General features: G+C 45.4%; 1 protein-coding gene across 1 annotated transcript in view; it reads left to right on the plus strand.

Annotated features, from left to right (window-relative positions):
- The window catches only part of LOC110523996 (potassium/sodium hyperpolarization-activated cyclic nucleotide-gated channel 1-like), a 210,439-nt gene that overhangs the window by 21,636 nt on the left and 171,237 nt on the right, over positions 1-17,566 (plus strand). The window contains exon 2 of the mRNA XM_021603242.3: positions 12,454-12,877. Coding sequence (XP_021458917.2) covers positions 12,454-12,877 — 424 coding nt within the window. The remainder of the gene's footprint in view (positions 1-12,453; positions 12,878-17,566) is intronic.

Genomic DNA, 17,566 nt, shown 5'->3' on the forward strand with positions numbered 1-17,566 from the left:
CAGTAATTTTTTGCAATTTTTCTATACAATGTTCTGTTTCACTGTCGGCTGCTGACTCTCACTCCTTCTCTCAACTGTGCACACAGAGGAGGGAGAGATGCATTCTGAGAAGCGTAAGCTTGACAGTTGCTCAAAATGCTATTGCGGGAAAAATACAATTTTCAAAGCAACTACTGTTATTCTAGTTACAGAGAGGAGAGTCACAGCTTTCTGTGAGTAAATAATGTATTTCTCTCACCTCATAATATTTAGTTCATGGCACCACTTTACAACCGGAGTAGGCTGTAGGCCTAGTTAATATGGTTTTGATACACCCGCAGAGCCAAGCGCACCATTTGCAGGGAATAAATCAAGCAGCCAGGACTAGCGCTGGAATGTTTTTGCAGGACATTAGCCTACATTTACTGATAGATTAATCAATTAGCCTACATGGCTATATAGCAACAATATAATATTTAGAGTTAGCGATCTAGATAAGTGTTTTGAGTTCCCACTTCCTCAGGTGGTAAATAGTATAACCTATAGGCCAATGTGCACAAAAATACATTTCATAATTCTGAATCCTATTTTGACAGGTTGCACATCAAAATATCAATCATGCATTTCCTGGATATGTTAGATGAAATAGCTTACTTTTTAATCACAGGCTACCATCTCAGTTGTCTTACTTCAAGACCTCTGCCACTAATGTAAAGTAACTCATTGAAAGCATGTCTAAGAAGTGGTAGATCTTTTTTAAATGTTCTTAACTTTAGTTTTTGTGTCTTACTTTCGGTTTTGTACACCAGCTTCAAACAGCTGAAAATCACATCAGTTTAGATGGCACAATGATTCTCTAAACCATGCATTGCTTGTTTTGTCACAAACTGAAATGAAGCAAACTATTCGAATTTTTGCAAACAGGAAATGGCGGATTAATTTCTGCATATGGCACCTTTTCGTTACATTTGTTGTTATCTAGCAAAATAATTACATTAATCGAGATAAAACTTTATGTCCATATCGCTCAGCTCTAGCACCTCCCCAAAATGATTGATCGTAATTTATCACAGTTATCATTATCGCTAACATTTTCTAATTTGATTGTGATATGTATAGGTTGCCATTTGGGACACAACCCCAGACTAGCCTAGCATCGACATTGACGAGCTTCACCGGATAGGACAGTGTCACCGGACAGTTTTTAGCATGACATTCTTGAAAGCATCTATTTTAGTACCATGTAATAGCATTATCAGTAGGCCAGCAGAACATTTTGTGACTGCTTGAAGAACAGACTCCCCCAGCCCGGCCGGCTGGGGGCCCATGGATCACTTTTACTTCTCTGACAAGATAGGGGAGAGTCACATTTATACAGACACAACCAGGACCAGGTTTGTGTATAGTAGAAGCCAAAACATGTTAAAACAGAAAATGAAAATGGAGCTTTTCTTATTGGACAAAGTTAGGACAGTACCTTCCATGCATCACTCTGTTTGAAAATGTTTCTCCCCGGACACAACCCAGGGAAGAGTTTCTGCCTCTCAGGACATACCCAGCCTCACAAAGACAAAAAACTATGTAGGTGACTAGCTGATTCTGTTGTGCCTATTGTTCTATTTAAGCTTTTTTTCAAGATCTGGGTTGTCTGCCATAACAGATCAATGTGAGTAACCGATTTGAAGTGTCAGTAGATAGAGAAATATCTCATAGACCTCTCAGAGAACTCACAAAGACAGCCTGTAATATTAGTAGTGTCAGATTGTCCCTAACCCAGCCTCCCAGCCATAGGGTACTGGTCTCCCAGTGGTACTACTAGAATCTAGTCTTCCCCTTCACTGTAAATTACATACAGGGGAATGTATTTAGTAGTAGTAGTTTCTTATTAAATCCCCTTTGAAACAATATGAACAGGAAAAAGTGGGGATGGAAGAAAAATAAAATAAAAACAGATTTGTTTGATAGAAGCACTCGTTTAAGCTCCAAATTGATAGTGATACCTCATAATCTCCCTTCATATGTTCCTTGACTTTTCTTGATTTTTCTTAACTGTGCCTGACAGAATATTGGTAAGGTTTTTGCTGAGTATTGACTTCCATATCCATTCGATTACATTTTAACTCATGCCATAAAGGCTCTGTCTAGGGATGATGTGTGGGTTTATACATACAGGCATATAATTTTCACACACCCACGCCTGGGTTCTTTGGTGCAAACTGATGCAATCCTCTTTGTGTAAATAATACAGCCATATTATCCAGGAATTTTTTTGTGTCTCTGTGACTCAGTTGATAAGAGCATTGAACATGGTGCTTGTAATGCCAAGCATTACAAGCACCATGTTGTATTCCTGCTGGGATCATATACAGTATACTAATAATATAAGTATTTACTGCACTGTAAGTCACTTTGGATAGAAGTGTCTGCTAAATGGCATGCATTAAGATGGCACCGAAGAGGATGGCTGACTTTTTACATGCTCCTAACCAGCTGTGCAATTTTTTTATTTTTTATGCATTGTTTGTAACTTATTTTGTACATAATGTTTCTGCTACCGAAAATAACTTCTGGAGCAGAAAGTAGCAGTGACTCACTCAATACAGAAGTGGTCAGATGACTCGGATGCTACGCTACAAGACTGTTTCACTAGCACAGACTGGAATATGTTCCGGTATTCATCCAATGGCATTGAGGAGTACACCACCTCAGTCATCAGCTTCATCAATAAGTCCATCCACGACGTCGTCTCCACAGTGACCGTACGTACATATCCCAACAAGAAGTCATGGATTACAGGCAACATCCACATCGAGATAAAGGCTAGAGCTGCTGCTTTCAAGAAGCGGGACTCTAATCCGGACGCTTATAAAAAAATCCCGCTATGCCCTCAGATGAACCATCAAACAAGCAAAGCGTTAATACAGGATTAAGATTGGCTCTGATGCTTGTTAAATGGGGCAGGGCTTGAAAACTATTACGGACTACAATGGGATACTCAGATGCGAGCTGCCCAGTGATGCAAGCCTACAAGACGAGCTAAATGCCTTTTATGCTCGCTTCGAGGCAAGCAACACTGAAGCATGCACGAGAGCACCCGAATTTCTGGATGACTGTGTGATAACACTCTCGGTAGCCAATGTGAGCAAGACCTTTCAAAACAGGTCAACATTCACAAAGCCGCGGGTCCAGACAGATTACCAGGACATGTACTCCAAGCATGCACGGACCAACTGGCAAGTGTCTTCACTGACATTTTCAACCTCTACCTGACCGAGTCTGTAATACCTACATGTTTCAAGCAGACCACCGTAGTCCTTGTGCCCAAGGAAGCAAAGGTAACCTGCCTAAACAAGTGCTTTGAAAGGCTGGTCATGGCTCACATCAACAGCATCCTACCGGATACCCTAGGCCCACTCCAATTCGCATACCATCCCAACAGATCCACAGATGATGCAATCTCAATCGCACTCCACACTGCCCTTTCCCATTTGATCAAAAAGAACATCTACAGTTGAAGTCGGAAGTTTACATACACCTTAGCGAAACAAATTTAAACTCAGTTTTTCACAATTCCTGACATTTAATCAGAGTAAAAATTCCCTGCCTTAGATCAGTTAGAATCAATACTTTGTTTTAAGAATGTGAAATGTCAGAATAATAGTAGAGAGCATAATTTATTTCAGCTTTTATTTCTTTCATCACATTCCCAGTGGGTCAGAAGTTTACATACACTCAATTAGTATTTGGTAGCATTGCCTTTAAATTGTTTAACTTGGGTCAAACGTTTCGGGTAGCCTTCCACAAGCTTCCCGCAATAAGTTCGGTGAATATTGGCCCATTTTTCCTGACAGAGATGGTATAACTGAGTCAGGTTTGTAGGCCACCTTGCTCACACACGTTTTTTCAGTTCTGCCCACAGATTTTCTATAGGATTGGGGTCAGGGCTTTGAGATGGACAGCCAATACCTTGACTTTGTTGTCCTTAAGCCATTTTGCCACAACTTTGGAAGTGTGCTTGGGGTCAATGTCCATTTGGAAGACCCATTTGAGACCAAGCTTTAACTTCCTGACTGATGTCTTTAGAAGTTGCTTCAATATATCCACATAATTTTCCTGCCTCATGAAGCCATCTATTCTGTGAAGTAAACCAGTCCCTCCTGCAGCAAAGCCCCCCCACAACATGATGCTGCCACCCCCGTGCTTCACGGTTGGGATGGTGTTCTTTGGCTTGCAAGCCTGATCATTTTTCTTCCAAACATAACGATGGTCATTATGGCCAAACAGTTATATTTTTGTTTCATCAGACCAGAGGACATTTCTCCAAAAAGTCTGATCTTTGTCCCCATGTGCAGTTGCAAACCATAGTCTGGCGTTTTTTATGGCGGTTTTGTAGCAGTGGCTTCTTCCTTGCTGAGCGGCCTTTCAGGTTATGTCGATATAGGACTCGTTTTACTGTGGATATACACTGCTCAAAAAAATTAAGGGAACACTAAAATATCACATCCTAGATCTGAATGAATGAAATATTCTTATTAAATACTTTTTTCTTTACATAGTTGAATGTGCTGGCAACAAAATCACAGAAAAATTATCAATGGAAATCAAATTTATCAACTCATGGAGGTCTGGATTAGAAAGTCACACTCAAAATTAAAGTCGAAAAGCACACTACAGGCTGATCCATTTTGATGTAATGTCCTTAAAACAAGTCAAAATGAGGCTCAGTAGTGTGTGTGGCCTCCACGTGCCTGTATGACCTCCCTACAATGCCTGGGCATGCTCCTGATGAGGTGGCGGATGGTCTCCTGTAGGATCTACTCTCAGACCTGGACTAAAGCATCCGCCAACTCCTGGACAGTCTGTGGTGCAACGTGGCGTTGGTGGATGGAGCGAGACATAATGTCCCAGATGTGCTCAATTCGATTCAGGTCTGGGGAACGGGCGGGCCAGTCCATAGCATCAATGCCTTCCTCTTGCAGGAACTGCTGACACACTCCAGCCACATGAGTTCTAGCATTGTCTTGCATTAGGAGGAACCCAGGGCCAACCGCACCAGCATATGGTCTCACAAGGGGTCTGAGGATCTCATCTCGGTACCTAATGGCAGTCAGGCTACCTCTGGCGAGCACATGGAGGGCTCTGCGGCCCCCCAAAGAAATGCCACCCCACACCATGACTGACCAAACCGGTCATGCTGGAGGATGTTGCAGGCAGCAGAACGTTCTCCACGGCGTCTCCAGACTGTCACGTCTGTCACATGTGCTCAGTGTGAACCTGCTTTCATCTGTGAAGAGCACAGGGCGCCAGTGGCGGATTTGCCAATATTGGTGTTCTCTGGCAAATGCCAAACGTCCGACACGGTGTTGGGCTGTAAAGCACAACCCCCACCTGTGGACGTCGGGCCCTCATACCACCCTCATGGAGTCTGTTTCTGACCATTTGAGCAGACACATGCACATTTGTGGCCTGCTGGAGGTCATTTTGCAGGGCTCTGGCAGTGCTCCTCCTGCTCCTCCTTGCACAAAGGCGGAGGTAGCGGTCCTGCTGTTGGGTTGTTGCCCTCCTACGGCCTCCTCCATGTCTCCTGATGTACTGGCCTGTCTCCTAGTAGCGCATCCATGCTCTGGACACTACGCTGACAGACACAGCAAACCTTCTTGCCACAGCTCGCATTGATGTCCTATCCTGGATGAGCTGCACTACCTGAGCCACTTGTGTGGGTTGTAGACTCCACTCTTTCTCATGCTACCACTAGAATGAAAGCACCGCCAGCATTCAAAAGTGACCAAAACATCAGCCAGGAAGCATAGGAACTGAGAAGTGGTCTGGTCACCACCTGCAGAACCACTCCTTTATTGGGGGTGTCTTGCTAATTGCCTATAATTTCCACCTGTTGTCTATTCCATTTGCACAACAGCATGTGAAATGTATTGTCAATCAGTGTTGCTTGCACAGACGTGTGATTGACTTGGAGTTACATTGTGTTGTTTAAGTGTTCCCATAATTTTTTTGAGCAGTGTACATACTTTTGTACCTATTTCCTCCAGCATCTTCACAAGGTCCTTTGCTGTTGTTCTGGGTTTGATTTGCACTTTTTACCCCAAAGTATGTTAATCTCTAGGAGACAAAAAGCGTCTCCTTCCTGAGTTGTACGATGGCTGCGTGGTCCCATGGTGTTTATACTTGCATACTATTGTTTGTGCAGATGAACGTGGCACCATCAGGCATTTGGAAATTGCTCCCAAGGACGAATCAGACTTGTGGAGGTCTACCATTTTTTTTCTGAGGTCAATGATTTCTTTTGATTTTCCCATTATGTCAAGCAAAGAAGGTAGGCCTTGAAATACATCCACAGGTACACCTCCAATTGGCTCAAATGATGTCAAGTAGCCTATTGTTACGGAGCGTGAATGAGGACCCAAAAGCGAATTAACGTAAACAGAGCTTCTTTAATAACAAAACAAACGTAGGCTCAGATGGACCGGCAGATTCCGACAGGACAGGACAAGGTTGCAGCAAACATGACGATAGTCTGGTTCTGGCATGAATAACACAACAAGAATCCGACAAAGACAGAAACAAAAACAGAGAGAGATATAGAGGACTAATCAGAGGGAAAAAGGGAACAGGTGGGAAAAGGGGTGACGAGGTAGTTAGGAGGAGACAAGGAACAGCTGGGGGAAAGAGGGGGAGAAAAGGTAACCTAATAACGACCAGCAGAGGGAGACAGGGTGAAGGGAAAGGACAGAAACAAGACACAACATGACAATACATGACAGTACCCCCCCCACTCACCGAGCGCCTCCTGGCGCACTCGAGGAGGAAACCTGGTGGCAACGGAGGAAATCATCGATCAGCGCACGGTCCAGCACGTCCCGAGAGGGAACCCAACTCCTCTCCTCAGGACCGTACCCCTCCCAATCTACTAGGTACTGATGACCACGGCCCCGAGGACGCATGTCCAAAATCCTACGGACCCTGTAGATGGGTGCGCCCTCGACAAGGATGGGGGGGGGGGGGGGAAGACGAGCGGGGGCGCGAAGAACGGGCTTGACACAGGAGACATGGAAGACCGGGTGGACGCGACGAAGATATCGCGGAAGAAGAAGTCGAACTGCGACAGGATTAATGATCTGAGAAATACGGAACGGACCAATGAACCGCGGGGTCAACTTGCGAGAAGCGGTCTTAAGGGGAAGGTTCTGAGTGGAGAGCCAAACTCTCTGACCGCGACAATATCTAGGACTCTTAGTTCTACGCTTATTAGCAGCCCTCACAGTCTGCGCCCTATAACGGCAAAGTGCAGACCTGACCCTCTTCCAGGTGCGCTCGCAACGTTGGACAAAAGCCTGAGCGGAGGGGACGCTGGACTCGGCGAACTGAGATGAGAACAGCGGAGGCTGGTACCCGAGGCTACTCTGAAAAGGAGATAGCCCGGTCGCAGACGAAGGAAGCGAGTTGTGGGCGTATTCTGCCCAGGGGAGCTGTTCTGACCAAGACGCAGGGTTGCGAAAAGAAAGACTGCGTAAGATGCGACCAATAGTCTGATTGGCCCGTTCTGCTTGACCGTTAGACTGGGGGTGAAAGCCGGAAGAGAGACTGACGGAAGCCCCAATCAAACGGCAAAACTCCCTCCAAAATTGAGACGTGAATTGCGGACCTCTGTCCGAAACGACGTCTGACGGAAGGCCATGAATTCTGAAAACATTCTCGATGATGATTTGTGCCGTCTCTTTAGCAGAAGGAAGCTTAGCAAGGGGAATAAAATGAGCCGCCTTAGAGAACCTGTCGACAACCGTAAGAATAACAGTCTTCCCCGCTGACGAAGGCAGTCCGGTGACAAAATCTAAGGCGATGTGAGACCACGGTCGAGAGGGAATGGGAAGCGGCCTGAGACGGCCGGCAGGAGGGGAGTTACCGGACTTAGTCTGCGCGCAGACCGAACAAGCAGCCACGAAGCGACGCGTGTCATGCTCCCGGGTGGGCCACCAAAAACGCTGGCGAATGGAAGCAAGCGTACCCCGAACGCCAGGGTGGCCGGCTAACTTGGCAGAGTGAGCCCACTGAAGAACGGCCAGACGAGTAGGAACGGGAACGAAAAGAAGGTTCCTGGGACAAGCGCGCGGCGACGGAGTTTGAGTGAGTGCTTGCTTTACCTGCCTCTCAATTCCCCAGACAGTCAACCCGACAACACGCCCCTCAGGGAGAATCCCCTCGGGGTCAGTGGAGGCTACTGAAGAACTGAAGAGACGAGATAAAGCATCAGGCTTGGTGTTCTTAGAGCCCGGACGATAAGAAATCACAAACTCGAAACGAGCGAAAAACAGCGCCCAGCGCGCCTGACGCGCATTAAGTCGTTTGGCAGAACGGATGTACTCAAGGTTCCTATGGTCAGTCCAAACGACAAAAGGAACGGTCGCCCCCTCCAACCACTGTCGCCATTCGCCTAGGGCTAAGCGGATGGCGAGCAGTTCGCGGTTTCCCACATCATAGTTACGTTCCGACGGCGACAGGCGATGAGAAAAATACGCGCAAGGGTGGACCTTGTCGTCAGAGAGGGAGCGCTGAGAAAGAATGGCTCCCACGCCCACCTCTGACGCTTCAACCTCGACAACGAACTGTCTAGTGACGTCAGGTGTAACAAGGATAGGTGCGGATGTAAAACGATTCTTGAGGAGATCAAAAGCTCCCTGGGCGGAAACGGACCACTTAAAGCACGTCTTGACAGAAGTAAGGGCTGTGAGAGGGGCTGCCACCTGACCGAAATTACGGATGAAACGACGATAGAAGTTCGCGAAGCCGAGAAAGCGCTGCAGCTCGACGCGTGACCTAGGGACGGGCCAATCAATGACAGCTTGGACCTTAGCGGGATCCATCTTAATGCCTTCAGCGGAAATAACAGAACCGAGAAATGTGACGGAGGAGGCATGAAAAGAGCACTTCTCAGCCTTCACAAAAAGACAATTCTCTAAAAGGCGCTGGAGGACACGTCGAACGTGCTGAACATGAATCTGGAGTGACGGTGAAAAAATCAGGATATCGTCAAGGTAAACGAAAACAAAGATGTTCAGCATGTCTCTCAGGACATCATTGACTAATGCCTGAAAGACAGCTGGAGCGTTAGCGAGGCCGAAAGGAAGAACCCGGTATTCAAAGTGCCCTAACGGAGTGTTAAACGCCGTCTTCCACTCGTCCCCCTCCCTGATGCGCACGAGATGGTAAGCGTTACGAAGGTCCAACTTAGTGAAAAACCTGGCTCCCTGCAGGATCTCGAAGGCTGAAGACATAAGAGGAAGCGGATAACGATTCTTCACTGTTATGTCATTCAGCCCTCGATAATCTATGCAGGGGCGCAGGGACCCGTCCTTCTTCTTAACAAAAAAAAACCCCGCTCCGGCGGGAGAGGAGGAGGGGACTATGGTACCGGCGGCAAGAGCTACAGACAAATAATCTTCGAGAGCCTTACGTTCGGGAGCCGACAGAGAGTATAGTCTACCCCGGGGGGGAGTGGTTCCCGGAAGGAGATCAATACTACAATCATACGACCGGTGTGGAGGAAGAGAGGTGGCCCTGGACCGACTGAACACCGTGCGCAGATCGTGATATTCCTCCGGCACCCCTGTCAAATCACCAGGCTCCTCCTGTGAAGAAGAGACAGAGGAAACAGGAGGGATAGCAGACATTAAACATTTCACATGACAAGAGACGTTCCAGGAGAGGATAGAATTACTAGACCAATTAATGGAAGGATTATGACAAACTAGCCAGGGATGGCCCAAAACAACAGGTGTAAAAGGTGAACGAAAAATTAAAAAAGAAATGGTTTCGCTATGATTACCAGAAACAGTGAGGGTTAAAGGTAGCGTCTCACGCTGAATCCTGGGGAGAGGACTACCATCCAGGGCGAACAAGGCCGTGGACTCCCTTAACTGTCTGAGAGGAATGTCATGTTCCCGAGCCCAGGTCTCGTCCATAAAACAGCCCTCCGCCCCAGAGTCTATTAAGGCACTGCAGGAAGCTGACGAACCGGTCCAGCGTAGATGGACCGACAAGGTAGTGCAGGATCTTGAAGGAGAGACAGGAGTAGTAGCGCTCACCAGTAGCCCTCCGCTTACTGATGAGCTCTGGCTTTTACTGGACATGAAGTGACAAAATGACCAGCAGAACCGCAATAGAGACAGAGGCGGTTGGTGATTCTCCGTTCCCTCTCCTTAGTCGAGATGCGGATACCTCCCAGCTGCATAGGCTCAGCACCCGAGCCGGCAGAGGAAGATGGTAGTGATGCGGAGAGGGGGGCAACGGAGAACGCGAGCTCCTTTCCACGAGCTCGGTGACGAAGATCAACCCGTCGCTCAATGCGAATAGCGAGTTCAATCAAGGAATCCACGCTGGAAGGAACCTCCCGGGAGAGAATCTCATCCTTTACCTCTGCGCGGAGACCCTCCAGAAAACGAGCGAGCAAAGCCGGCTCGTTCCAGCCACTGGAGGCAGCAAGAGTGCGAAACTCAATAGAGTAGTCTGTTATGGATCGATTACCTTGACATAGGGAAGACAGGGCCCTGGAAGCCTCCTCCCCAAAAACAGATCGATCAAAAACCCGTATCATCTCCTCCTTAAAGTCCTGATACTGGTTAGTACACTCAGCCCTTGCCTCCCAGATTGCCGTGCCCCACTCACGAGCCCGTCCAGTAAGGAGAGATATGACGTAGGCGACACGAGCAGTGCTCCTGGAGTAAGTGTTGGGCTGGAGAGAAAACACAATATCACACTGGGTGAGGAACGAGCGGCATTCAGTGGGCTCCCCAGAGTAACACGGCGGGTTATTGATTCTGGGCTCCGGAGATTCGAAAGCCCTGGAAGTGGCCGGTGGATCGAGGCGGAGATGGTGAACCTGTTCTGTGAGGTTGGAGACTTGGGTGGCCAGGGTCTCAACGGCATGTCGAGCAGCAGACAATTCCTGCTCGTGTCTGCCTAGCATCGCTCCCTGGATCTCGACGGCTGAGTGGAGAGGATCCGAAGTCGCTGGGTCCATTCTTGGTCGGATTCTTCTGTTACGGAGCGTGAATGAGGACCCAAAAGCGAATTAACGTAAACAGAGCTTCTTTAATAACAAAACAAACGTAGGCTCAGATGGACCGGCAGATTCCGACAGGACAGGACAAGGTTGCAGCAAACATGACGATAGTCTGGTTCTGGCATGAATAACACAACAAGAATCCGACAAAGACAGAAACAAAAACAGAGAGAGATATAGAGGACTAATCAGAGGGAAAAAGGGAACAGGTGGGAAAAGGGGTGACGAGGTAGTTAGGAGGAGACAAGGAACAGCTGGGGGAAAGAGGGGGAGAAAAGGTAACCTAATAACGACCAGCAGAGGGAGACAGGGTGAAGGGAAAGGACAGAAACAAGACACAACATGACAATACATGACACCTATAAGAAGCTTCTAAAGCCATTACATAATTTTCTGGAATTTTCCAAGCTGTTTAAAGGCACAGTCAACTTAGCGTATGTAAACTTCTGACCCACTGGAATTGTGCTACAGTGAATTATAAGTGAAATAATCTGTCTGTAAACAATTGTTGGAAAAATGACTTGTGTCATGCACAAAGTAGATGTCCGAACCGACTTGCCAAAAATACAGTTTGTTAACAAGAAAATTGTGGAGTGGTTGAAAAGTTAGTTTTAATGACTCCAATCTTAGTGTATATAAATGTTATGTGTCTATTCCCAGTACATCACTGTGGCCAAGCTTGCTGCCATCCGTGACATATATCATAGGCGGTGTCAAAGGAAAGCCCGTAAAATTGTTAGAGACTTTAGTCACCCAAGTCATAAATTGTTTTTTTCTGCTACCGTACGGCAAGCGGTACTGGGGCGCCAAGTCTAGGACCAAAAGGCTCCTTAACAGCTTCTTCCCCCAAGCCATAAGACTGCTGAACAATTAATTAAATGGCCACCAGACTATTTACATTGACCCCCCCCCCCCCCCCCCTTCATTTGTTTTGTACACTGCTGCTACTCACTGTTTTATTGTCTATGCATAGTCACTTCACCCTTACCTACATGTACAAATTACCTCAACTTACCTCTACCCCCGCACACAACTTTTTACTTTAGTTTATTTGGTAAATATTTTCTTAACTCTTCAAGAACTGCACTGTTGGTTAAGGGCTTGTACGTCAGCATTTCACGGTAAGGTCTACATGCATGGCGCATGTGACAAATAAAGTTTTGATTTGATTTGGTTAATGTTCTGACATGCTGTCTGTTTGTTCTAGGTTTAATTCTTTGTATGTGTACCGTTCATATGTAAAGCCGTATTTTGACATGTTATGTGTCTATTCTAGATTCTGAAACCATAGTTTTCTTTTACACATTATCTGTTTGTTGTAGGTTCTATTGGTACAATCCCCTCTATGTGTACTGTACTTAAAGCCATATTATTTGATGACCCATTTCTGTCTGTTTTAGGTTCTACTGGGACTTGGTAATGCTGGTCATGATGATGGGGAACCTGATCATCATTCCTGTAGGAATAACCTTCTTCTCGGAGCAGACCACCACCACCTGGCTAATATTCAACGTAGCATCAGACACAATCTTCCTCGTGGATCTGGTCATGAACTTTCGCACTGGAATCGTCAACGAGGAGAGCTCCGAGATCATCCTGGACCCCAAGGTCATCAAGATGAACTACCTGAAGAGCTGGTTTGTGGTTGACTTCCTCTCGTCCATACCAGTGGATTATATATTTCTAATAGTGGAAAAGGGGTTTGACTCAGAGGTGTACAAGACGGCGAGGGCGCTGAGGATCGTTAGGTTTACTAAGATTCTGTCACTTCTGAGGTTGCTGAGACTTTCCCGACTCATCAGATACATACATCAGTGGGAAGAGGTAAGATATATGTGGTGATAGAGTGTGTGTGTGTGTGTGTGTGTGTGTGTGTGTGTGTGTGTGTGTGTGTGTGTGTGTGTGTGTGTGTGTGTGTGTGTGTGTGCATGTGTGTGTGTGTGTATGAGGCTGAATGCCACAGCTCTGACTTCTGACATTTAGGTGAATGTGAGGATGAATGCAAGTCATTCTTGGACATCGGAGTTTAGATATGGGGAAATTAAGTTTAAACAGAGGGAGGTAAAGCGAGAAAGAGAAGAGAGATAGAGGGGTACAGAGAGAGAGAGGGAGAGAGAGGGAGAGGAAAAGAAAGAGAAGGAGAGAGGAGAAAGAGAGAGAACCCTCCTATGGTGTCATTTCACTCCTCTGTGAGTCACTCATTCCATTTGCCCAGCTGGCATTGCTCTCCCTTTTATACCTTTATTTCACTGATTGATCGATTGATCAACATGAATGTGCAAAATGTTCAAAATATGTTAACTTGACGGATATCAGATCTGATTTGATGCTCCAATAGTGAAGTTTGAAAAAGCCGGAGATTCTATGGGAATAGGCTTTGTTATGCTTTATGTACAGACATTATTGCATTTCCAACCTCTCTTGCACCATGGGCAAGTATCAATGATTCCTGTGCTTACTACACAAATAGCCCAACTAGTGTCATTACATTGGATTACAAATGTAGCCTAATGTTGCGTTTAATTACACTTGCCGTTGCATTGGATCCTATATTTAATGTTGTATTAGATGGAGATAAGATTTAATCAGACTACATGATTGAATATTTTGTCTGTCAAGACAAAGGCTGAGCTTGACAGAACAATCTAATATTACTTGATTCTGCATGCTGCATTGATGATTTCATGTATAGAGTCTAATGCTCCTGTAGCCCCTGCTGCTCTGCATCTCCCTATGTGTCACTCAGTTCTCCTCTGCAGTCAACATTTGCATTTTGGTAAATTAGTAGATGCTCTTATCCAGAGCAGCTTATAGAATTGAGTGCATACATTTTCATATTTTTTTCATACAGGTCCCTCGTGGGAATCTATCCTACAACCCTGGTGCTGCAAGGGCCATGCTCTACCAACTGAGCCACACGGGACCCCTCTTCCTGTTTTCCTTGCAGCTGTTTACTCCACAATGACAGAACTATTTTCCTTCCCTTCACAATGAAGAGTTGAAAACTAATAACACAATCATTTTGTTACAATAAGGTACAGCTATATAATCAAAAGTATGTGGACACACCTTCAAATTAGTGGATTCGGCTATTTCAACCCCACCCGTTGCTGACAGGTGTATAAAATTGAGCACACAGCCATGCAATCTCCATCCGAAAACATTGACAGTAGAATGGCACGTACTTAAGAGCTAAGTGACTTTCAATATGGCACCGTCAAAGGATGCCACCTTTCCAACAAGTCACTTTTCTGCCCTGCTAGATCTGCCCTGGTCAACTGTAAGTGCTTTTATTGTGAAGTGGAGCAACAGTGGCTCAGCCGCGAAGTGGTAGGCCACACATGATCACAGAACGTGACCGCGTAGCGTGTAAAAATTGTCTGCCCTTGGTTGCAACACTCACTCCGAGTTCCAAACTGCCTCTGGAAGCAACGTCAGCACAAGAACTGTTCGTCGGGTGCTTCATGAAATGGTTTTCCATGGCCAAGGTGAAACACTCAAGTCTAAAATCACCATGCACAATGCCAAGCGTCGGCTGGAGTGGTGCAAAGCTTGCCGCCATTGGACTCTGGAGCAGCGGTAACACGTTCGTTCTCTGGAGTGATGAATTACGCTTCAGCATCTGGATTTGGCGGATCCCATGAAAATGCTACCTGCCCGAATGCACTGTGCCAACTGTAAAGTTTGGTGAAGGAGGAATAATGGTATGGGGCTGTTTTTTATGGTTTGGGCTAGACCTCTTAGTTCCAGTGAAGGGAAATGTTAACGCTAAAGCATACAATGAAATTCTAGACGATTTTGTGTTTCCAACTTTGTGACAACAGTTTGGGGAAGGCCCTTTCCTGTTTTAACATGATAATGTCCCCATGCACAAAGCAAGGTCCATACAGAAATGGTTTGATGAAATCGATGTGGAAGAACTTGACTGGCGTGCCTTGACTGGCGTGACTGACCCCATCAAACACCTTTGGGATGAATTGGAACACTGACTGCAAGCCAGGACTAATTGCCCAACATCAGTGCCAAACCTCACTAATGCTCTTGTGGATGATTGGAAGCAAGTCCCCACAGCCATGTTCCAACATCTAGTGGAAATTCTTCCCCGAATAGTGGAAGCTGTTACAGCAGCAAAGGGGGAACCAACTCGATAGTAATGCCCATGATCTTAGAATGAGATGTTCAATGAGCAGGTGTCCACATACTTTTTGTCATGTAGTGTATATTAAAGCACCTCTGTAATGCAACATTATAGTATTATAGTATTAAGACGGCAACTCTGGTGCCAGGATAATGCTGTATATGTACAGTGAAGTTCTCCCTGAAATATAAATGTAATAAAAACAATACTTTTGTACATAAAATAAAAATTGCAAAGTTGGTAACAACATTAACAACAGAATTGACAATAGAAGTAACAACAGTTAACACATACTGTATGTAACCATATAAGAGAATCATTACAACACTTACTGAAACCACATCATTTGACCATGACAAAGTGACTGGCAATAATGGCAGAATATAAACAGTGTAGTTATTCACTCCGCAAGACAATAAAACAAGCTACACATCAGTATAGAGATAAAGTGGTTTGCAGACGACACAACAGTAGTAGGCTTGATTACCAACGATAACGAGACAGCCTACAGGGAGGAGGTGAGGGCTCTGGGATTGTGGTGCCTGAAAAACAACCTCTCACTCAACGTCAACAAAACAAGGAGATGATCGTGGACTTCAGGAAACAGCAGAGGGAGCATGCCCCTATCCACATCGACGGGACCGAAGTGGAGAAGGTGGAAAGCTTCAAGTTCCATGGTGTATACATCACTGACAAACTGAAATGGACCACCCACACAGACAGTGTGGCTAAGAAGGCGCAACAAAGCCTCTTCAACCTCAGGAGGCTAAATAAATTTGGCTTGTCACCTAAAACACTCACAGATTTTTACAGATGCACAATTGAAAGTATCATCTCTGGCTGTATCACCACCTGGTACGGCAACTGCACCGGCCGCAACCGCAAGGCTCTCTAGAGGGTGGTGTGGTTTGCCCAACGCATTACCAGGGGCAAACTAACTGCCCCCCAGGACACCTACAGCACACGATGTCACAGGAAGGCCAAAAAGATCATCAAGGACATCAACCACCTGAGCCACTGCCTGTTCACACCACTATTATTCAGAAGGTGAGGTCAGTACAGGTGCATCAAAACTGGGACGAGAGACTAAAAAACAGCTTCTATCGCAAGGCCATCAGACTGTTAAACAGCCATCACTGGCACATTAGAGGCTGCTGCCCATAGTCATAGACTAGGAATCACTGGCCACTTTAAGGAATAGAACACTAGTCACAAATAATGTTTACATATCTGGCATTACTCATCTCATATGTACTGTACAGTATATAATGTTTTCTAATCTATTCTAAGGTATCTTAGTCACTTAATGTTAACATATCTGGCATTACTCATCTCATCTCATTACTCATACTGTTTTCTATACTATTCTACTGTATCTTAGTCCATTCCGCTCTGACATCGCTCATTAATATGTATATAACCTTAATTCATTCCTACTTAGATTTGTGTGTATTGGGTATGTATTGTGTAATTTGTTAGATATTACTTGTTAGATATTACTGCACTGTCGGAGCTAGAATCACAAGCATTTCGCTACACCCGCAATAACATCTGCTAATAATGTGTATTTGACCAATGAAATTTGATTACATTTTATTTAAAAATGATATTGTATGCCTGTGTGTGTGGGGTGTGGGGGAGAGAGACACAAAGAGATAGAGGGAGTTAAAATTGGGATTGGGTACAATGCTAGATCTATGATCAGGGGCAACTCTATTTGGGGTAAGGGGGTTAAGAGGCAGTGAAACACACAACAGCACAGTTTGGGCAGAAGAGAGAAGTCAGCGCAGCATCAGGTTTCCTCCGTAACAATCTTCCTCAGTTCTGATTTGTCAGCCCTTCACACCCATAGGACAAGCATGGAAAAATAAAGAATATAATGAGAGACAGAGTGCACCAGGGCTTTACTCGGTTGCTAAAAAATCGAGCTGGTGTGTGTGTGTGTGTGTGTGTGTGTGTGTGTGTGTGTGTGTGTGTGTGTGTGTGTGTGTGTGTGTGTGTGTGTGTGTGTGTGTGTGTGTGTGTGTGTGCTCATTTACCACCCTTGACGTCTTAATACAAACTCAGTGGGCTCTTGGAAGAATGTGGCAATGTAGAGGGCCACCTTGTCATTCACATTGTCCAATCTACAGGGCTTGGGTTGATTTGAACCAGGAATCTTTACAGGCATACATTATATCCAATATAGTTTATGAAATTAATTTTAAAAAATATTGCTATAGCCTCCACAATAACACAGATTATTTTACCAGGCTCACAACATTTTATTTTCTTTCTGTGCCACCAAACGTTTGCATACTACTAGTAAAGTAAACACTTTTAGTTAATACTGTAATATTTTGGAACAATGTTTATATTAAACAAATGGTTAGTGG

Source organism: Oncorhynchus mykiss, chromosome 5, assembly GCF_057628025.1.
Source record: "Oncorhynchus mykiss isolate SJ-2025 chromosome 5, ASM5762802v1, whole genome shotgun sequence".
NCBI lineage: Eukaryota > Metazoa > Chordata > Actinopteri > Salmoniformes > Salmonidae > Oncorhynchus > Oncorhynchus mykiss.